This window comes from Mus pahari, chromosome 1 (assembly GCF_900095145.1).
Source record: "Mus pahari chromosome 1, PAHARI_EIJ_v1.1, whole genome shotgun sequence".
Taxonomy (NCBI): domain Eukaryota; kingdom Metazoa; phylum Chordata; class Mammalia; order Rodentia; family Muridae; genus Mus; species Mus pahari.
Genome location: NC_034590.1, coordinates 8,373,463 through 8,395,815, shown reverse-complemented (window position 1 = coordinate 8,395,815; position 22,353 = coordinate 8,373,463). Strand labels below are relative to the sequence as shown.

Sequence of the window (22,353 nt, the reverse complement as noted above, 5' to 3'; positions counted from 1 at the left end):
TCTGGTTTTATGTGGAGGTCTTTGATCCACTTAGACTTGAGTTTTGTACAAGGAGATAAGAATGGATCAATTCTCATTCTTCTACATGATAGCCGCCAGGTGTCATTAGTTTTGAGGTCTTATACAGATACAGATAAATCTAGTTAATATTTTATCTTATGTCCTTGCACCTACAATAAATTGTCCATACCCAGTTTATGACCTGACACTGATTCTACAGCTAGCCTAAAAAGAATGTTTCCCCTGATCATAAATCTATTTTAAGCCTTTCTATCTTAGTGCAATTAGCCCATGACACATGAAGGTTCACAGAGCCCTAACTGCAGCCTTTTTACATAGAGGGCTCTAAATTACCTGTATAAATTTAGAGTTCTATAAAATCATTATTAAGAAATTAGGAAATCATCTATATGTTTACATAGCATTACTACAAGAGAGTACAGCTTCATTTACCTGCAGAAAATCTCCTCAATAGGGTGGGCTAATGCCTAGGGATCATAATGCTGTTTAATTACATCAGGAAAGATATCATAACAAGAATCAGTTCTGAGCTGAACTCTCTAAAAGCCTTGCAATTTTAGACTTTATCCACTGCAGTCATGCAAAACAATGGAGCGTCGTCAGAAAATCACCTCCTTTTTCTGCCTCTCCTAGATGACTTCTGACAGGAGGCTCAGGGGCATGGTGCTGGTGACAGCTTGGCTTTGGTGAAGGCCTCATGGCTGGGTTACAGTGCACTATTGGCAGAAGTGGGGAGTGGGCAACAAGCCACACTGCTGCATAGAAAGCTAGTGAAGGGCCAGTCTCCTCCAGCGTCCTCACTCTACCTAGCCTTAAAGACCTCTTGAAGGCCCCAATGCCTCCCAATATAACCACTCCAGGACGCCACGCCTTGAACACTCAAAGCCTTGAACACATGAAACCATGGAGAAGCACACGGGCCACGCAAACACAGCAAAACACAGCAAAAGCGCATTCTGAGTCCAGGCCTCTATTCATTGAGTTCAATGGGTCTCAAATCCTTCCCACTGTCACTTAAAGGTAATTTGTGACTTGCTGGGGGTGGGGCACAAGAGAGGTAGAGCAGAATGAAATGTAGGCATGGTGTATTCACTTAGTACCTGAATTTCATCCACAGGCCCCTGGGAAGTAAAGGAAGTGTGCAAAGGCTCATTGGGTCACCAATTCTCAGTAAGTCATCCTAATACAATCAGTGAGGGCCTCGGAGAACCAGCAGGGAGAGCCGACATCAAAGGGTTGGGAACACAAGCCCATGTATCCAGGCGCCACCAGAAGCAGGGTCCTGCCTTTTTCTTCTAGTTCTGTGCTGGGAACTTAGCTCAAGGACCTGTGCATGCAAAGGCATGCTCTACCACTGAGATATGCCCAGGCCATCCATGTCTATCACTGAGTTCCAGGTAACACGGAAGAGCCTGCTAGCCCTATGATCAATCTCACTCCTCATCACTGTAATCACCATTGCTTCCTTTTGTTGACACACACACACACACACACACACACACACACACACACACACACACACGTATGTATATACAATTTATGAGTCTGGGTGTTTTGACTGCATGAGCCTTTGATAGACATTTTAAGATCCAACTCATGAAAACCAGAGAACCCTATTTTTTAGCCATGTACCATTTGCTGATGGAAAAGCAATCAGTACAGTCAGGAAACAGGCTTGTCACTTCTTTAATTGCATAGCTAAGATGTCACTTCTGACCCCCACCCTCTTCTGCGTGGATCAACATGAAAACCGAGGTCACCTTCTGTGTCTTACAGTGGTGCATCAGGATCCAGAAAAACGAGCATGCTTTCCTGGAGGTCACTAGGATGAAATGGACAAGGTCCTTGCCAGAGTCCCAGCTCACCTCCACAAAGCACGCGCTGACCTTGGAGCTGACCCCGGGTGCCTGTGTCTGCTCCTTCTGCAGCAGCCCCGGTCCCTCCCTCCATGATGTGCCCATGGTCTCTCCAGTCCTGCAGGTTACCTGCCCCTCTACAGCCTCACTTTCTCTGCTTTGCCCATCTGTGTGCTATGAGCTCAGCCCACGGCCTGTTTCCTGTAAGACCTAGCATGAAGTGGGACAGCACACAGGAACCACCTGGACCCCTTCCCTGGTCACAAAGTGGCCCTGAGGATACCCCGCTTCAATGTCTTATGAAGCACCAGCACAGGGTAGAAGAGTACTCTTACAGAGTAGACAAAGGCATTCTCTGGGTTGGGACAATAGCCCTGCTCCAGAGTACCAGCTGAGAAGCCCCGCCCAGCAGGACACCGTCTTACTGTCTTCAGAGTGAGTGTAAAGCCCTTTGACAAGACATCAGTTACCTGCTAGGTCACCTCCTAGGGAGATGTCACATAGCTTAAATCCCACTGAGTCTTTCTGCTAGAGCCTGTCACTTACTGCTCAGCCAATAGGCACCACACAACATCTCCATTTCTTCCAGACGTTTCTCAGCTGCCTAGCTAGGAGTGCTGAGACAATGGGCATCACAGAGCCACCTCAGGGCAATGTGACCAGAGGCCACATCTCACTAAATCTCATGCAGCAAGTCATTAAAGGAAAATATGGAGAGGCATGTGGTGGGTCACTGGAGAGGGAAAGGCATGAAGATCAAATACTCAAGGCCAGCCTGGGCTGCTCAGTGAGACCCTGCCTCAGAAAAGGAGGGCTGTGGTGCAGCTCAGAAACCTGCATGTCCCGCACCTGCAGACCCTTGGGTTCAATACATAACGGGGGGGTGGGGGTGGGGCGGGGAGAGAGGGGGGTGAACCAAAATAAACATACAAAAGTGTGTGATGCTGGAGCAGGTTTATTTCTTCCTTGCCTATGACACTCAGTGGCTTCCATGGGCCTCCTTGTCACACTGGCCCTCCTGGGGAGAGGAGCCACCCAATAGCCTGCAGGAAGTAGACACCTCAGACAGGAGGTCTATGCCATAGATTCCCCCAGACTCTGGAGGTTGGTGGTAGCCAGAAGCTGCACATCACCATAGCTGAAATCATGGCCAATCAGCAGGTCTCCCTGAGAGAGGCGTCTCAAGCAAGTGTCCGGAGGAGCTGTGACGTGCTGTGTGCTTCTCCTCTCTAGGGTGGCCTGAAGAAGGCCCCGCATCCTCCTGTTCTCCTTGGCAGTGGACTCCAGGACCATTTCAAGCTCACCTTCCATATTTCTGGAAAAGGAAAGGAGGAGGGGGGCTGAAAACAGCAGCTGGACCAGTCGGGGCTGGAGGTGGCCCAGTCAGTCAGGGACCTGAGTTTGGACCCTTGTGGCTTGCTGATCACTAGCCTGGAGCACTCTAGGTCCAGTAAAACCCTCTCTCAAAAAACAGGGGAGAGTGCTCGTGGAAGATCCTGATGTCAACTCTGGGCTTCACACGTGTACACATGTGCCAGCACACATGTGTAAAGACACACACAAACATGCGCACACAGACACAGACACACACACACTTCTTACAAAAGAAATGTCAATAGCCTGTGTGAGTCCTGAAGCAATAAGACCTCCAGTGATGGATGCGTAGGGTCCAAGGGCCAGGGGAGAGGACTTTGAAGGTTGCACCACAAAGAATCATAGTGAAGGAGAATAAGGTCGAAAAAACGATTACTGGATATTCATTTATTTAGTGATCCCCTTAAAGCACTGCCTGTCAAGCATGACTTCACCTGCGACCCGGAGCAGAATGACCTGGAGAAACAGAATGGCTGTTGCCCTTAACCTGCCGACTGCCCCGTATGCATCTGTGAAATCTTCCTTGCCGACTCCACTGTGTGGCTTTAGGAGATAAATGGGAATGCAAAGTGCACCCAAGTTGGAGGCCTTTCAGGAGCTGACCTGGCTCTGGTCCCCTGTTGACATGTCCCTGGTGTCTCATGTGTACTGGCACCAAGTGTCACACTGCATCGGCGATCTGTATGGTTAGGTGATGCACACTACGCTGGTGAGTTACCATGGGCTGCGAGAGCTCACGGAGAAGTGGCTCTCATTGCAGCCCCATCCCTACCAGTCTCAAGGTGTCCTCCCATGGCCCTTGTCTGGGCTGGGTCGGGCTGTGACCAGGAGGGAAGAAGCTAGGGTGAATAAAACACTGTGCCCTTGAGAGCAGCTGCAAGGGGAGCCATTTCTAACAGATGTGACCACAGCCGCTCCATGATACACATGTGCTTGCCATGGGAGGGAAGATAAGCTGTGGAGAGAAAAGACATGAACTCCAGCTGGCTGCCTCAGCTTCCCCAGCTGGTCCCTGCTGGATGCTGTGAACATGCATCTGATGTCGTCACCTGTTGTTGCTGTTTGTTCTTTTACTTGGAAGCCTCCCTCGAGAGGACTCTGCCCTGCATGGGACTCCAGCTGGCTGCCTCACTCAGTTTCTGTGGCATCTTTGGAACACCCAATATGGTGTCTGCCTGTCTGTCTGCCTATCTATCTGCCTACCTACATACATATCTATCCACTGCTAGCAAGCCCTTTACTGAGGCTTGCTATCTGCTTAATAAACTCATCCGTTCCAGACCGAGTCTGGCTGTGGGAGATCATTCCCGGGACCACAATTTAAAACAACAAAAGGAAATAAAGTAAAAAGAGAACTTCTGCATATTTTTCAAATGTAACTACCACATTCATAACTATGAACTGAATGTTAAGAAAATTGATTAAAACATGTATGTATAAATGTTCAGTCTCAGATCCTGAAACAGATGGAGCTCATGTTGCTGCAGCAAGGCTTCAGGGCTGGGGAAGTCCAACACCGGGCGGGCGCTGATCAAGAGAGACTTAAATAGAAACTCTGAGCACAAAACAGACAGACATTTTGTCTAAAATGCGGAAAATGTCAACCAGGACAGTGAACAGATAAACTTTGAAAGGAACCAAGTACTAAAGTACCAAGAGTGCCTGACTGCCACCAAACCTGAGTTCCTCAAGATGCCAGGAGGCAGTGATGCGCGCTCTTAGGTTGGCAGAAGAACGGATTGTGGGGCTGGCTGGCTTCCAGCACAGCAGGGAAAATGCAAGCCCCGGGATCAGGGAGAGGCCCTGCTCAAAGGAACGGGTGCGACTGACAGAGAAGGCCCGAGGCTCTTCTGGAGGTGCTCCTGCGTGGTGCTCCCACACTTACCTTTTCTGCTGCAGCGCCTCATCCAGGACCTCCTGCTTTTCCTGCAGCATCCGATGCAGGTGCTTCACCTCCTCCTGGTACTGAGCTGCTTTGCCAGCAAAGTCCTCCTGCTGCTCCTTCAGGCGGTGATGGATGTCCCCCAGCTTCAGTGCCGCCTGCTTCTTGTACCCCTGCAGGGGAGGGACTCGGTGAACAAGGGGTGTTGCCTCTGGCAGGTCAGAGCCACTGAGTGAGTGTGGCTCAGCCAGCACTGACCTGGAAGGCAAGTCTGGATCTAAGGAGACAGAAGGACCTGGCACAGCCATAGCTCAGGTAGTGCGTTTGCCAGGCTCACACAAAGCCCTGGATTTGATCTCCAGCAATGGGTTAAACTGGATGTGTGCCTGGAATCCCAGCACTGGGAGACAGAGGCAAAAGTGAGTTTGGAGCCACCTGGGATACAGTGAGACTATGACTCAAGGAAACAAAATTAAACAGTGATACAAAAGAATTTGAGGTATAAAAAAAAAAACCCTAAGCGATGGCTCAGTGGTTAAGAGCAAGTTCTTACAGAGGACCCAAGTTCAGCTCCCAGCACCAATGCAGGCAGCTCACAACCACCAATCACTCCAGCTCCAGGGGACCTGACACCCTCTTCTGATTTCTAAGGGCACCAGCACCCATATGCACATTCACACACACACACACACACACACACACACTCTTACATAATTAAAAACAAAATAAAACTTGAAAAGGAAAATCAAATTTCTAATCTATAACTATGTCTGATTTTTGTAGGGGTAGTATGCTAAAATGCAAATTAAACATAATATATCTACATACAGAACCAACTGGAAGTTTTTTGCAAATTAATCTACTCCAATTTTTTGTTTGTTTTGTTTTTGAGGCACAGCCTTATGTAGCCCAGGTTGGCTTTAAATCCCATATGTAGGTGAAGGGGGTACACCTTCTGCCTCCACCCGCCCCTCCCCATCTCCCTCCCCCTCACCCCCATGTTGGGATTACAGGTGTGCACCATCAAATCCAGCTCCATACAGAGCTGAGGATCAAACTCAGGGCCTCACCTGTGCTAGGCAAGCTCTACCTGGGGAGCCACATGCGCAGCCCCCATGTCTGTGTTCTTCATGGGCAATCCTTCCATCAACTGGCAACTTAAGCAAGAAGGCCCACAGCTGTCAACACTGTTCTACACTATCAAAGCTGTCTCCCAGACACACTCAGCGCGAGCTGGGATGTAGCTCAGTGGCACAGGGCTTGCCTAGCACACCAAAGGCTTTGGGTCTGATCCCTAGCGATAGCACTAAAGAGGTAAAAGTTCGGCTCACCACCTCCCATGCAATGTGGCTCGGGCCCTCAAGCACCCCCTAGGCCTTCTGTGTAACAGTTAAGGCACTGAGCCTTCAACCAACTCTCCAGGCAGAGGGGATGTGAAGACTGATCGTTAGGGTTACTTTAGAATATCAATTCTATTCTATGGACCTTATGTATCTAAATCTCTGACATCCGTTTTAGAAATGACCAGAGGGGCTGAATAGGTGACAAAGTGGGTAAAGATGCTGGCTGCCTGCCGCCTGCCGCCTGACTTTGATCCTAGGAAACCTGTATAAAGCTAGAGGAGAACTAAGTCTACAAGGTTGTCATATGACACCCATGCATACTGCATGCAACCAAGGCACACATGTCTCACAGAGAGACACGGAACACAATCAAGTTTTACAAGTAAATCTTGGGACTGGAGAGGTGGCTCAGCAGCTAAGAGCACGTGCTACTCTTGCAGAGGACCTGAGTTCAAGTCCCAGGACACACATGGCGGCTCACAACCATTCTTTGCCTAAGTTTCAGAGGATCAGACACCCACATGATGGAAAACATATATGGCTGGGTAGTGGTGGTACACACCTTTAATCCCAGTGCTCAGTAGGCAAAGGCAGGAAGAACTCTGAGTTCGAGGCCAGCCTGGTCTATAGCGAGAGTTCCAGAATAGCCAGGGCTACACAGAGACTGTCTCAAAAACCAAAAAATAAAATGAAATAAAAATGATTAAAAATACATTTGATAGGCTAGAGAGGCAGCTCAGTACTCAGGAGCACAGGCTGCTCCTCCTGAGAACCCAGCTTTGGTTCCTAGAACCCATACGGCTCACACCCATGTGTAAGTCCAGAGTTCCAGGGGTTTGCTGTCTTCCACCTATATAGTATCGGGCATGCATATGGTACACATACACACACTCAGGTAAACACTCATTCACATAGAATAAAAATAAAGAACATCTCTCTCTCTCTTTTTTTAAATTGTGTACAGCTTTTATATTTCCAGGTTTAAAAACAACAACAACAACAACAACAAAAAACCCAACAACTTAAAAAAAAAAAGTAGCCGGGCTTGGTGGCACACGCCTTTAATCCCAGCACTCAGGAGGCAGAGGCAGGCGGATTTCTGAGTTCGAGGCCAGAGTTCGAGGCTCACTACAGAGTGAGCTCCAGGACAGCCAAGGCTACACAGAGAAACCCTGTCTGGAAAAACAAACAAAAAGAAACAAACAAACAAAAGTATTCTTGGCTGTGACAGTGACATCACTTAAGCACAGAGCCTGCAGACCTCTCTGAGTTTTCTAATTGCATGGTGCACTCCTGCGCAGCAAACCACGGGTTATTTAAGGAGGTACAAGGTGCTGCCTGCCAGCAAAGCCGGAGCTGCTTTTCTCCTTGCATGAGCCAGTCATGCCACACACACACACACACACACACACACACACACACACACACACACACACACACACAGGCGTGTCCTTTGGGAGCTCCGTTTCCCATGGGAAGGCGCGATGCATGCCAGCACGCTGGCCCTTACCTTAACCCTCTCCTCCAGCTTGCCCAGGCGAATGTTGCCTTTCAGGATTTTGTTGAGGACCCCATGCTTCTCGCTCTCTAAACACTGAGCCTGAGGAGAGGGTGCAAGCACAAACATTATGTTAGCTAACACAGAGAGTCCTGGGAATTGCTCTGACTATGACCGTTGTCACAGCACTTGCTTAGCAATTGTGAGGCTCTGGGTTCAATCCTTACACACAAACACACACACACACACACACACACACACACACACACACACACACACACTCTGTCTCATTCTGCCTGTACCACTTTTGGCCCCCTCACTCCTTGAGGGGCTGTGGGCAGAGCTTGGACAAGGGCTACAGACCAACAAGGAGAGAAGACCACACTGGGAATCTCTTCTGGGTAGAAAGGGAGGACCTGGGGCCCCTCAGGCCTGGCTGTTTGGAGCTTCAGAGCTGTGCTCTCTCCCAGCAGACGTATCACTCCTGTGGTGGTGTGAATGAGAAACGATCACCCACAGGCTCCAGTATTTGAACTTGCTCCCTAGTTGGGGAAGTTATGGAAGCTTTTGGAGGTGGAGCCTTGCTGCAGGAAGTGTGTCACACTAGGTGTGAGTTCTGAGAGTTTATATCCCCACCCCACTCCAGTTCACTCTCTGCTTCCTGTGTGTGGGTGAGCTGTGATCTCTCAGCTCTGGCTGCCATGCTGCCATTATAGACTCTTCCTCTGAAACCATAAACAAGCCAAGCTCTTCAGTCTCTAAGTAGCTTTGGTCACGGCTCCTTCCATGGTACTCGATGAATAAATAATAAAAGCAAACTTGATAAAAGCAAGCTTCTATCTTGGCTAATTGGACCACAACAAAACAAAAGGGAATAATATAAACACACAATGTTCTTCTCAGACCAACAAGGCAGACAGTATATCCAAGAGGGACGTCATCTAAAACCAAGCAGTCTGCATTGATACCCAGACGGGAAACAAACTCCCACACACCATTAAAAACTTCAGCTGCTATGAGATGGGATGCCTTCCTCCTAAGGCAACCTAGGGGTTGCCGTTGGATTTTCTAGAAAAGAAAGATCTGACAGAGAAAGTTAAGCAACTTTCCCCAGACCCAGGAAGAAGCATTCAACTGGCAGTTACCATGTCCACCTCTCAGTCCACCATGTCTCCCTCAGAAAGGTGTAAACGGAAGTAGATGAAAGCAAGGAGCTGCAGAGTAACTTGTGACTCTGGGCATCAGTGTCACTACCCAGAGCTGAGTGAGACCCAGGAGATCAGAAGCAAGGTGACAAGCAGGGAAGCCAGTTTCACCCTGTGTGGGTCATACAACACCCTGAGTGCCCCGCCAGCTTCCATGCCCCCCTCCTCCTGGTGTGGCCATAGGTCTTGGGATAGCAGAGGTCCTGCTGATTAGCAGAGCCAGGCACAGGACTGCACCTCTGCCCACATCCAGTGCTGACTCAGTGTGCTCTCAGGCATGACAAAGGTGGCTAAATTCACAACTTTTAAGTATTTATACACAGAGTATGTGGCCTCCACTGTGTTTGCATGCCTGGTCTGCAGAGCTGAGGTGTGGGCCTGAAGGGGCCATTTGAAGTCAGAAAAAATCTCGACTGCACCACAAAAGACTGAGGATGGGATCCCAGGGACAGGGGTCCCCACGTGTCCTGCCCTGGAGACAGGGATTTAGATTTACTGTGACCCTGTGTGGAGGGCTGGAAGGAACTTCAGATAAGCAGTTTTGCTCTGCACCTTCCAACAGACTTTTACCATCTCAGCAGCCCAGTGGGCATGGGGAAGGAAGGGGCCCCTGGTGCGGTGACAGGAAACACCAGCACATTTAGCACAGTGGCTGGGACAGCAACTTTTCAGGAGAAGCCAGAATCAGATCTGAGTAGCTACAAGGTTCTATCACACTGCGTCAGTCAGGAGGGACTTAGAAACTGCCCATGGTGGGGCTCGTGAGACGGCTCAGTGGGTACCCAGCAGAACAGAGAAACTGTCACCTGCCTGCCTGCCACTCATGTGCAGTGACACACATGGACACTCACTCACCCCTGCACAACCATAATCATAGTCAACTACATTTTTAAATTGCCAGTGATGTTCAGTGAGACTTGCTGGAGCCCTGCCAGCGACTGTCACATTGTGAAAAATGCTTTGTGACACTGAGTACAGACAATATCACGACTTGTCCAATTAGCATTTATTTTATGAATAGTAAGTAGCAACACTCCCTCAACTCCCCTGCACTACTTCTTCTATAAGCAAGGGCTAAGACTTCCCAGGACTTCCTACAGCCCCTCCTCCCCTTATCTCTGCCTTTCATGACGATGCCCCACCCCCCAGTCTGTCAGGACACTCATTAACTTCTGCCTTCTAATTTGACATGCCGGCAACGGAGACGTAGAAAACCCATGCAAGCTTATATGCAGGGGAGTGTTATGTGTCCAAAACACACGGAAGAGAAAATTCAAATAAGTAAGAAGGCTTGTAAGAAACATCACCTGGAAGTCCACCCCTCGGAGGCAGCTCACTGTCAGGGCTTGGGGAAATCTACCAGACCTTTCTGAATGCACATGGCTTGACACAGAGAGCAGCTGTCTTCTCCGACCACACAATCTGTTGCAGACATCTTTTTGAATCAGTGTGGAAGTGTCTAGAACCGTGCCAGGTTCTTGCTGGCTGTGCGCTTCTCCAGCATCTAGGACACCGATAATTGACTTAATTCCCTTCCCTGCTACCACACGTGGGGTGATCTCTACCTAACGCTGGGAGGCTTGCTCTAGCCCTCCCTCAGTGCTGGGAACCGAACCCAGGGCCCTGTACACACGGGGCATGCACTGACGACCTCGCTGCACCCCCAGCACGGCCTGTGATTGTCCTCGGGAAGCGTGTGCCTGTGGGAACTGCTCAGGCATTGACGGAGGGGATTACAGATGCCTCACCCGGCTGCTGTGTGACAGACATGAGCACCGCCACATAGTTCACATTCTAAAATAACATTTGTCATGATTTACAATTTCTGGGTCATTTTCTTTAAAACATGTTTTGCTTGTGCTAGTATTTGGGAGGCTATGGTAGGAGGATCACAAATTTGAGGCCAGCCGTGTCTATGCAGCAATACCTCACCTCAAAATAAATAAATAAATAAATAAATAAATAAATAAATAAATAAATAAATAATTCTCGCCCATGGTTAAAAGATAAAATTTTGGAGAATTTCGATGTGTGGTTAATATACTAAGACATTAAGCATATATATATATATATATATATATATATATATATATATATATGACATTAAGCTTATATATATATATATATATATATATATATATATATATATATATATATATATATATATATTTGCTAAAAAGATAGTCTTAAAGTCACATTTGTATGTGAAGCTTAAATTTACATAACTTTGAGGAAACTCACCAAATACTTAAGACTGTCTCGTTCCTTGGTGACATTCTCTGCCAAGCCCACCAGGTTTGCCAGGTACTGGTGAGCAGACATCTCCTTCCCCATGGCTTTTTCTACTTGCTTTCTGAGGACATCAATTCTCTTTTGGTATCGCCTGCAGAGGGCCCCCAGTGGTAGAAAAAAAAACCCTGTGAGCATAGGCTTGGGCAGAGTGAATATATGTATACAAAGCCAGAATATATATACATGCACACACATACATATACACACATATATACATATACATATACACACACACATATATATACTCACAAATACATGGCATTATCAAAAAATAAAAGATACTCCAAAAAGAATATATATATATATATATATATATATATATATATATATATATACATATGTAAAAAGAAAGAATATTGGGATGCAGTAATGGGAAAACAGGCTTTGGGGCGAGGTTAGGAGACATCTAGAGCCCAGGGTTGTCATGTGGTTATCAATATCTGAACCCCAGACTTGAGAACTACAGTATAAACTTTAGTTATACTGATATTCTGAAATCTGTCCCTTTGGTTATTAATTTCCATTTTATTGCCCCTATCAGAGAAAAAAGAGATAAACATGATAAAATGCAGATAAAAAGGAAATGAAATGCTTCTCAATCATACACACACACACACACACACACACACACACACACACACACGCACACAGGTACCTGTTGGCCTTGCGCGTGCGCTCCAGCTCGGCCTCTAGGGCTCTGTTCCTGGTGGCCCAGCTGCTCTTCTCCAGAAGCAGGCCCTTCTTCTGCACCTGTAGGGCTGTCAGCTTTGCCATCAGCTCCTCCATCTCAACACGGTCTTTCTCTTCTTCCTTTTGCAACTGGCTAAAGGACGAGAAATGGCAGACACATAAGTACAGTGGCACACACATGTGCACAGTGCACCTTAGGTACAAGGGACCCTGTGTACAGTGTTTTGGGTATAGTACACCCTGTGTACAGTGTTGTGTGTACAGTACACCCTGTGTACAGTGTTGTGGGCACAGTACACCTTGTGCACAGTACACCATGGGTGCAGTGTACTCATGTAAAATCAAGTGGGACTAAAAGGAAGCAGATGACTGGTGGCCAGATTCCAGGCCTTGGTGGACACCCAAAAAACAAAGAACAGCAACAACAAAACAAAAATAAAACAGAAGTTCTGCAACCACTGTCCACTCTATACGGATCATGCCAAGGGCTCAAGCAAGCTTGGAGAGATGTGACACCCTCACCTTTTTAGTTCATTGACAATTGATGTATGGACATCCACTGCAATCTTGCTCTCCAGCTGTGCTTTGAGCTCTCTGCATTTGGCCTGCAAGCTCTCCAGCTGCTCCGTGCTTTCCATGAGCTGCTTTTCCTGGCCCTGAGTCTTTGCCTCCAGGAGCATAAGTTGTTTCGTCAGTTTAGAAACTGGAAAGAAACAAGATAAAGACTTGGCACAGAAGACTGACTAAAATATAAGTATCAGACAGGTGTGGTGGTGCACTCAGGGTCTGAGGCAGGAGGATCGTGAGCTCTGACTAGGCTTGGCCACACAGTGAGATCCTATCTCAAAAACATGTCTTTAAAAAAAGAAGGGAGGGCTGGAGAGATGGCTCAAGGGTTAAGAACACTGACTGCTCTTCGAGAGGTCCATGGTTCAATGTCTAGCAACCACATGGTGGCTCACAACCATCTGTAATGAGATCTCATGCCCTCTTCTGGTGTGTCTGCAGACAGTGACAGTGTACTCACACACATACATAAATAAATCTTAAAAAAAAAAATTTAAAAATCTGTGTTTAAAAATAGGGGTTGGGGAAAGAAGAGAGAAGCCAGGCTGTGGTGGATTTTATCTCTGAGTTTGAGGCCATCCTGGTCTACAAAGTGAGTTTAAGGACAGCCAGGGATACTCACAAAAATTCTATCTTGAAAAAACACAAAACAAAACCCAAACCAACAATAACAAAAAAGGAGGTAGGAATGTAGCTCAACGATATGGTGTTTGCCTAGTTTGCACAAGGTCCTAAATTAATTAAAAAAAAAAAAAAAAAATCAGCCAGGCAGTGGTGATGCACGCCTTTAATCCTAGCACTTGGGAGGCAGAGGCAGGCAGATTTCTGAGTTCGAGGCCAGCCTGGTCTACAGACTGAATTCCAGGACAGCCAGGGCTACACAGAGAAACCCNGAGGCAGAGGCAGGCAGATTTCTGAGTTCGAGGCCAGCCTGGTCTACAGACTGAATTCCAGGACAGCCAGGGCTACACAGAGAAACCCTTGTCTCGGAAAAAAAAAAAAAAAAAAAAATTCAGTCAGCTTACAAAAATGATCTTTCAATGCTCAGATGCAGCTCAGCTGATAAAGGCTTATACTGAATGCACAGAGTCCTGGGTTCAATCCTCAGCACTGCATACAAAGACAAACAGAATAAGGGGACTTGGCGGGACACACCTGCCGTCCAGGATTTGGGAGGCAGAGGCAGGAGGATCAGAGACTCAAGCTCATTCTTAGCTGAACAGTAACTTTTGTTAAAAAACAAAGACTTTGTCAAAAAACAAAACAAAACAAAAACAAAACAAAAACCAAAAAACCAATAAAAGAAAAAACTGTAAAAAAAAAAATCCTCTGGAGAATTTTAAGTTAATACCAAAGGCCTTATACCCAGAAATTATTTCCCCTGCGTCAAGCATTCAGTTAACATGACATTAACATTCATACACATGACACCAACTCCCACACCTGCAGACTCCACAGCTCACTTCATCAGTTGTGGACTGGAAATAACTGGGGAGAATATTTGCATCTGCGAATGCTGATATAGTTACATCTGCGGATGATGATGCAGCTCAGCAGGTAAAGCGCTTGCCCTGCATGTGTAGGACTGAAGTTCTCTTCCCAGAACCCACGAAAGAAAGCCGGGTGTGGTGGTGCACAAGTGTAATCCCAGCACTGAAGCAGGGCTCGCCAGACAGCCGGCCTAGCCTACTTGGCAAGATCCAACCAGTGAGAGACACTGTCTCAAGAAATAGGCTTGTAAGCAATGACACCCAAGGCTATCCTCTGGATTACACACACACACACTCACACACACACACACACACACACAGAGAGAGAGAGAGAGAGAGAGAGAGAGAGACTGCATCTATACAAAACATATACAGATTCTTCTTTATCATGCTAACTTAGACAACATGTCCTGATTATTTACATAGTATTCATAGCATGCTGGGCTTTATAACTAATCTAGAGCTGATTTTTGGCGTGCAGGAGGATCTGTGTTGGTTTTTTGTGGATACCACAGCATTTTATATAAGGATTTGTAAGCTCATGTATTTAGGTATCCACTGTGTGTATGTGTTCCTGTCTGTTTATGTGCCTGTAGCCCATTCCCTCTGGGTACCTTAAGACTTTAATATGGCTCACTGCAATATTTAATGAGATATGAATCTAACCCTCAAGGAACTCACTTCCCAAAGACTTCAGTGTCAAATCATGCATAGATGTGCAAGCACGTGTCATGATTTGTCTGTAACCGAGACAATTTCAGTATGAGCGTGTACACCACACTAATGAAATATTCCCTGGGCACTCCATGACACTGTCACTGGGTATCACAATGAGGGTAAAGCTTTAAACCCTCTCCACTCTCTGACCGCTCAGAGTAGAATAGAGTGAGCGCTAGGCCAAGAAACTGAGAAGAACGTGGTGAGTGGGCTGAGTTATAGGTCAGAGGGCCTGGCCTCCGGGGCTCCTGTAGCACGTTCCTGGAGGGACTTCCCTTGGGACTCTGAACACAGCCTGGTTGTAAGGCATCTGGAACTCAGGCTCAATAGCATCAGCTGCAACAGAGGCCGGTGGTGACCTCTTCAGTGTAAGCATGAGAGAAGAAATAGGGAGGCTCACAAGGATGGGGCAAGACAGCCTCTTTAAGACTCCTGTCCCGTGACTCCTGTCTTCAAGGAGTAAAGAGGGGGGGGTGTGCCACTACTTGGGGAGCTCATATTTGGTTTTAATCAAAGAAAAAGAAAAATCTCTTAATTTGGCTCACTCTGAAGACAATTGCCATTGCTATGGTGGCTATAGGAAGAGACACAGCGGGAGAAGGGGCCTCATGGGAATTCCTGGAGAAGCATAGAAATTTCCCGGCTGATGTCCTTAGCCCTGGGAGTGCTGGTGCACACCGGTTATCCTTGCACTGGGGAGGTATAGGCAGGACATTCTGAGCCAGCCTGGACTACAGAGCAGACCCTGTCTCAGAACCCTAGGGCTAGGGGTGTCTGGTGATCTGAATACGAATGGCCTCCATAAGCTCATATATTTGAATGCTTAGTCACCAGGGAGTCACACTATCTGAAAGGATTAGAAGATTAGGAGGGGTTGGGCTTTGAAGTTTCAAAAGTCCATGCCAGGCCCAGAATATCTGTCTGTCTATCTGTCTGCCTGCCTGTGAATCAGGTCATGAAGCTCTCAGCTACTGCTCTAGCACCACGTGCATGCCACCAGGCTTCCCGCCATGCTGATGACCGACTAACCTCTGAAACTGTAAGCCAGCCTTCAATTACACATGTTCTTCTTTAAGAGTTGCCTTGGTCTCAGTGTCTCTTGAACAGCAATAGAACAGTGACTAAGATTGGCTGCAACTCAATACAAAAGTGCTTATTTGCATGCAGGGAGTGGGAGATACTGGGGAATGGGAAACAGAAAAGTCCTGCAGTTAATAAATACCCGGGGAAAGGAGACGCTGGGCTGTTTCAGACGCCTCACTCTGTAACCTCTTTAACTCTCAGGAGCTGTCCTACTCTAAAGCCACTTTGACTGACCTATGAGGGATCTGAGAACACATGGGCTGACTGCAGGCCAACCGTGAGAATGCAGTGGCCGCGCCAACCTACAGCTCTGGAATATGTCGCCCTGCCCGGTTTCTGGGACATCAGCGGTCACTCACCATCTTGGAGGTGCGCCTGGTGGGTGTCCCTGGCTTTTGCTTGCTGGATCTCCAACTGCTCTATCAGCAGCCTGTTCTCATCTAGAACCAGCTCTGCTTGAGTCTGAAGCTGCCTCCTGCAATTGATTCAAAAGATTAAACACTGTCCTTGGGTTTGAGAGATCACAGCAATAGGCCACAGTGTGAGTCAACATCTGGGCATGTGCTACTGACACAGTAAATGTTGCCACAGGCAGTGAATGGGGGACAGGGCAGCAATGATGCCTGAGTGACAGACACATCAACTACTGCATGCAGTGGCAATTAACATCCATACAAAGGCAGAGGGGGACTGCCTTGTGCATGATACCCAGGTGAGATGGCCTCATTAATAGTCAGTTTGCTTCCTACACTGAAGCATCCAATCCCTGCATCCAAATAATTGCTCTGCAATCCACAAGACATTTTTGGATGCTGGGAGGTTCTGGTTTTACTTTGAAACTATTCATTCATAATCAGTATCCACTGCTTATGGTAGCCACCATTACAAGTCCCAGCATTCCTGAGGCTGAGGCAGGGAGACTGCTAGAGTCCAGGACTTGAGGGCAAGTCTAGGCAACATCGTGAGACTCGAATCTCCCAAGAAGTAAAAAAAAAAAAAAGGGCTAGAGAGATGGCTCAATGGTCAAGAGCACTGACTGCTCTTCTAGTCTTGGATTTGGTTCCTTCCTAGCACCTACATAGCAGCTCACTGCCATCTGCAACTCGTTTCAGGGCATCTGATGCTCTCTTCTGGTCTCCAAGGACACCAGGTACTCAGGGTATGCGGACAAAATAACCACACACATTTAAAAAGCTTGTTAAAATCAATACATAAACAATTTTTAAAAACCAACAACAACCAACCCCCAGAGATGGTACAGCTAGCCTAGAGCCTTGGCATTTGAGAAACTGAGGCAGGAGGAGTTCTGCTGCAGGCCAGTCTGGACTACCAGTGAGGCCATTAAAATAAATAAATAAATAAATAAATAAATAATAATAATAATAATGTCTTGTTGTTATCTCTGAAAGACAGAAAGGGTGTGGATCCAGATGTGAGGTGGGGTGGTAAATAAAATAAAGTAATAAATATTAAGAATAAGCCAGGGCTGGAGAGATGGCTCAGTGGTTAAGAGCACCGACTGCTCTTCCAGAGGTCCTGAGTTCAATTCCCAGCAACCACATGGTGGCTCACAACCATCTGTAATGGGATGTGATGCCCTCTTCTGGTGTGTCTGAAGACAGCTACAGTACTCATATACATAAAATAAATCTTTTTTAAAAAAAAGTGCATTTCTGTTTGGTAATGTCATGAAGCCTGTTCCTGCTATATTGTAAGTTAACAAGGTCACTTGCCATTCCTCTATGGTGATGGGGCTTCTCTTAGTTAACTCTTGGTACAAGCCTTCGTTTTCCTTCACAACTTCCTGAACTCGAAGCCTGAAGGTTTTCATTTCCTCCTGAAACAAGAAGCATGGATGTCGTCTCACACACACCCACACCGTCTCAGCTGTGATGCGCTGCTCAGCGGGTGGAGGGCAGAGAGCCCCTCCCCACGTATCCTCAGGAGTACCTTTTCCCCCGAGAGAACATCCAAGTCACCCCAGTGTCACTGTGCACTGGGACAAAGAACTTTGAGTTTTAAGTAATTGACTACTAATGACGTCACTTTGCTATAAGTGCCAAATACTTCAAAATTTTAAAGGAAGGATAAAAATAAATCAAAACTGGAAGGTTTTCTTTGTTTAGATTTGAGAGGACAAACTGAAAGGGTTTTGTGGTTGTTTGTTTTCTTTTTTATTTTTTCAAAACAGGGTTTCTCTGTGTAATCCTGGCTGTCCTGTACCTTGCTCCATAAGTAAACTGGAGTTTTATGGTAAAAAGTATTTTAGGTCCTTTGGTCCTGGACAAAAGCTTCGGTGAGTGGGTAAGGGTGTTAGTGCAGGGGTTTCCTAACCTTGTCTGTGTGCGGCAAACACCCTCCAGCTCAGTGGGATCAGCATGGTCAGCCAGACACCCTGATGTATGCAGCTTGGCTGATATGGGCTCCCAACCTAGGCCTTACTATGGTGTCCCATCTGGCACTTGGTATCTTGTGCAGACCTTGAGTGTCCACACTTCTTCAGGAATGCACTGAAATGGTCTCTTGCTCACTAATTTGCAATGCTGGGATGAACCTAGGGCCGTGAGCACGCTAGGCAGGAGCTATATCTCTCTGTTACAGGTGCGTGCTAGCATGTTTCCCTCGTCTCGCCCCACTCCAGGACACACTCATTTGCTGCCAGCAGTCTACATGGCTATTTGCTTGTTTGCTTGTTTGTTTGTTTATAACTATCTTGGCAAGTTGAAGCCATTGGGACAGCTGTTTATTTTTTTATTGAGTTTCGCTAGAACACAGTCCCTGCCATGCCATCTAGGGCTGCTGCCGTGCTACAACAGCAGACTGAGCATCTGTGGACAGAAGCTACCTGGCCCACAAAGCCTGCAATGTTTATTAACAGGTTCTTACAGAAAAAATGTGGGATGACCCTGATTTTAAAAGAGCACCCAGATGGAAATTTTAATCACTGATTTTTGATCAGTGAATTCAAGATAATTTATGCTCTTAAAAATCCAAAGTCCAGGAGGCTGGAGTGATGGCTCAGAGGTTAAGAGCACTAACTGCTCTTCCAGAGGTCCTGAGTTCAAATCCCAGCAACCACATGGTAACTCACAACCATCTGTAATGGGATCTAATGTCCTCTTCTGGTGTGTAGACATACATGCAGGCAGAACACTGTATACATAATAAATAAATGTTAAAAAAAACAAAAACAAAAACAATGTCTAATAATACAGCTTAAGGTTCATGAGATGGTACAAGTATAAAGATGAGCTGTTGGACTTTTTAAAGGACCTGTCCCACTCAGGACCTCTTAAAGACCAATGTTCTCTCCCTGAATCCTTCCAATACAGGGACCTACTTGGCTCTACACAAAAGACCCCAGAAGTTTATGTTAGGCATAGGTGTAGATGATGCCCAGGCCTGGTCCATTTACAGCTGGGATGGTTGGCACTCTCAGGAACTAGAAGAACAAACAGAAGTTCACAAATCCTTGCTCCTAATACTGTCAACAACTGATCATGCTGCACCTCTGGGGTCAGGGCTTCCTAGGATCCAGGAGTGTTAAGTTTCCCTAAAATGCCCTGAATATAATCTCTGCTTGCCCAGCATCTGTTCTGGTGGTGATGTGCACAGCTGCAGAGTCAGGGATGATGCTCTACCCACTGCTCCTCTTTTGCATTTCAAGATCATCTTCTCGAATGGGACTACTTCGCCCAAACCACCACTTCTCAAAGCCACATCTCTGCAGACCCCTCCTCCTAGCACCGCCCCCCTATCATGCTTTGCCCAATACTCCATCCTTCCTCCCACCTTCCTTCTCTCCCTCTTTTCCTCCCTGCCTCCCAAAATGTCCCTCTTTCCTTCAACAGCATCAGGCACATTTACCTTTGGGCTGTTTCTGTCATCTGAGTGGTCTTACTTGATACAGCCTGTCTCTGAGACACTGGCCCACCTACCTCCAGGGCTGTGCTGAGTTTGTCCTTCTCTTTCATTCTGTCTTCATAAGCCAGCAACAGTGGGGAAAGATGCTTTATATCCACCTAGGTGGAATAATGGAGTAAAGGATGATTAACATAGTTCTTTTCTTTTTCTTCTTCATCTTTATTTATTGGCTTTTCGAGACAGGGTTTCTCTGTGTAGAATTAAAGGTGTGCACCACCACCCAGCTCATCTGTTTTTTAAGGGGCAAGACAACACACTTATGGTTCTTTGTAACAGAGCCAGAGAATAGGGGCCTGAGATTAAATAACTTTTACTTAGCCGGGCAGTGGTGGTGCATACCTTTGATCCCAGCACTCAGGTGGCAGAGGTAGGCGGATCAAAACCAGCCTCGCCTACAGAGTAAGTTCTAGAATAGCCAGCACTGCATAAAGAAACCCTGTCTCAAAACAAAAACAAAATAAATAGAATAGAATAGAATAGAGTAAGTTTCATGTCAGGCAGTGGTGGTGCACACCTTTATTCCTAGCACTTGGGAGGTAGATGCAGGCAGATTTCTGAGTTCAAGACCAGCCAGGTCTACAGAGTGAGTTCCAGGACAGCCAGGGCTACACAGAGAAACCTTGTCTTGGAAAAAAAACCAAAGAAAAAACCAACCAAACAAAAAAAAGAATAAGTTTCACTTACCAACCAGGGTGGTATGGGGCCCTTGGATGGGAGGCCTTGGATATGGGAACTCTGAGAATAAAGCACACATCGAAGACATGGTTGGTCAGCATCACTTAAAAAGAAAGATTAATATCATACAAGTGAAAGAAATCAGTCACAAGAGGCCACTTATAATATAGCCGCATTTCTATGAACTGTTCAAAGTAGGCAAATCCCTAGAATGAGAATGTAAATCAGGACAGCTGTGGTGGCCCACGCCTTTAATCCCAGAAGTTGGGAGGCAGAGGCAGGCGCCTCTGTAATCTTACTTAGTAAGAGTCTAAGGGCCTGGATCCCGTAAATACTTGAGTAACAATCTGACGAATTTCTGTAACAGTTGTAACTCTAAAGAACAGGCTGAGAATGGAGAAGCTGGTGGGAACCATTAAATCTTCTTTTTATGTTTCTTCACTGGCCCAGTGGTTTCCAGGGTCTTCACTGCCTTCATTATGGGATGGGATGGGATGGGATGGAGGAGGTGGGTTGGTCCCGTGCTACGGCTGTGTCTGGGATGCTGCCACAGCTCATGCTTGAACTCTTGGTCACTGGCTGGTGGAGGTGTCTGCAGAAGCTGAAGAAGCGTATGAGGTGGGGCCCAGCTGACAAGACGCAGGGCATGGGCAGGCCCTGAGCATGGGATGCTAGGCCTGCTACCAGTCTGGTTCTTGGCTTCCTGGTTTGCAGAGATAAAACAAGTCATGCTGTACTTTGGCAGGCTTCCTTGCCCCACTGGGCTGCAGCCCTGAACCGTAAGTGAAAGTAAATTTCTGCTGCCTAAGTTGTTCTTAGCAGGTCTCCTGTCATAGTCATGAGAGCAGAGAGCGATGCTGTGTTGGTTTTTTTTTTTTTTTTTTGGTTTTTTTTTTTTGATGGAATAATTAATAATGTCTTTTTAAGAAATTTTTTGAGCTGGAGAGATAGCTCAGCGGTTAAGAGCACTGACTGCTCTTCGAGAGGTCCTGAGTTCAAATCCCAGCAACCACAGGGTGGCTCACAACCATCTGTAATGGGATCTGATGCCCTCTTCTGGTGTGTCTGAAGACGACTACAGTGTACTTATATATAATAAATAAATACATCTTTAAAAAAAAAGAATCACAAAGAAAGAAAGAGAGAGAAAGAAAGAAATGTTTTTTAGCTGGGCATGGCAGTACATCTTTTCTCAGGAGGCAGAGGCAGGCAGATCTCTGAGCGAGGCCAACCTGGTCTACAGAGAGAGTTCCAGGATTGCCAGAGCTACACAGAGAAACCCTGTCTTGAAAAAACAAAAAACAAACAAAATGTTTTTTCTTTAAAGTCTTACTTTTATTTTAAATTATGAGTGCCTGTGTGTATGTGCATGAAAGTGCTCTCAAGAGGCCCAAAGAGGGTGTCAGAAATCTTTGCCCTGGAGTAACAGGTGATGGGGAGCTGGGAAGCTCATATCTGATGTGGATACTGGGAAGTGAACTCCAAAACACCAGCAAGTCAGTACTGTTGAGCCATCTCTCCAGCCTCCTTTCTTCTTCTTAAAGCCAAAGTCTCAATGTGTAGTTCAGACTGCCCTCGAGCTTACTATATAGCCCCAGACAGGCCTCAAACTCAAGATTCCAAGACTCCTCTGCCTTATCTTGTTAAATACCAGGCTGACAAGCTGTGTGTGTGAGTGTGTGTGTGTGCGTGAGAGTGTGTGTGTGTGTGTGTGTGTGAGTGTGTGTGTGTGTGTG

The 22,353-nt window shown here is 46.7% G+C and overlaps 1 protein-coding gene across 2 annotated transcripts in view; it reads right to left on the bottom strand.

Moving 5' to 3' along the window:
• Positions 1–1,691: 1,691 nt before the first annotated feature.
• Positions 1,692–22,353, bottom strand: part of Cep89 (centrosomal protein 89) — a 42,201-nt gene continuing 21,539 nt past the window's right edge. Inside the window, exons 10-20 of one of the 2 annotated variants that reach the window (XR_003845388.1) lie at positions 20,627–20,677; positions 19,957–20,040; positions 17,752–17,855; positions 16,378–16,493; positions 12,684–12,864; positions 12,127–12,294; positions 11,421–11,562; positions 10,487–10,683; positions 7,987–8,076; positions 5,137–5,306; positions 1,692–3,192 (exon numbers count right to left, since the gene is read on the bottom strand). Coding sequence is in view for 1 of the 2 variants with exons in the window: in XM_021203819.2 (XP_021059478.1) it covers positions 2,952–3,192; positions 5,137–5,306; positions 7,987–8,076; positions 11,421–11,562; positions 12,127–12,294; positions 12,684–12,864; positions 16,378–16,493; positions 17,752–17,855; positions 19,957–20,040; positions 20,627–20,677 (1,347 nt within the window). In the remaining variant the exon portion in view is untranslated. The remainder of the gene's footprint in view (positions 3,193–5,136; positions 5,307–7,986; positions 8,077–10,486; positions 10,684–11,420; positions 11,563–12,126; positions 12,295–12,683; positions 12,865–16,377; positions 16,494–17,751; positions 17,856–19,956; positions 20,041–20,626; positions 20,678–22,353) is intronic. The other variant, XM_021203819.2, reaches the window with a different exon arrangement.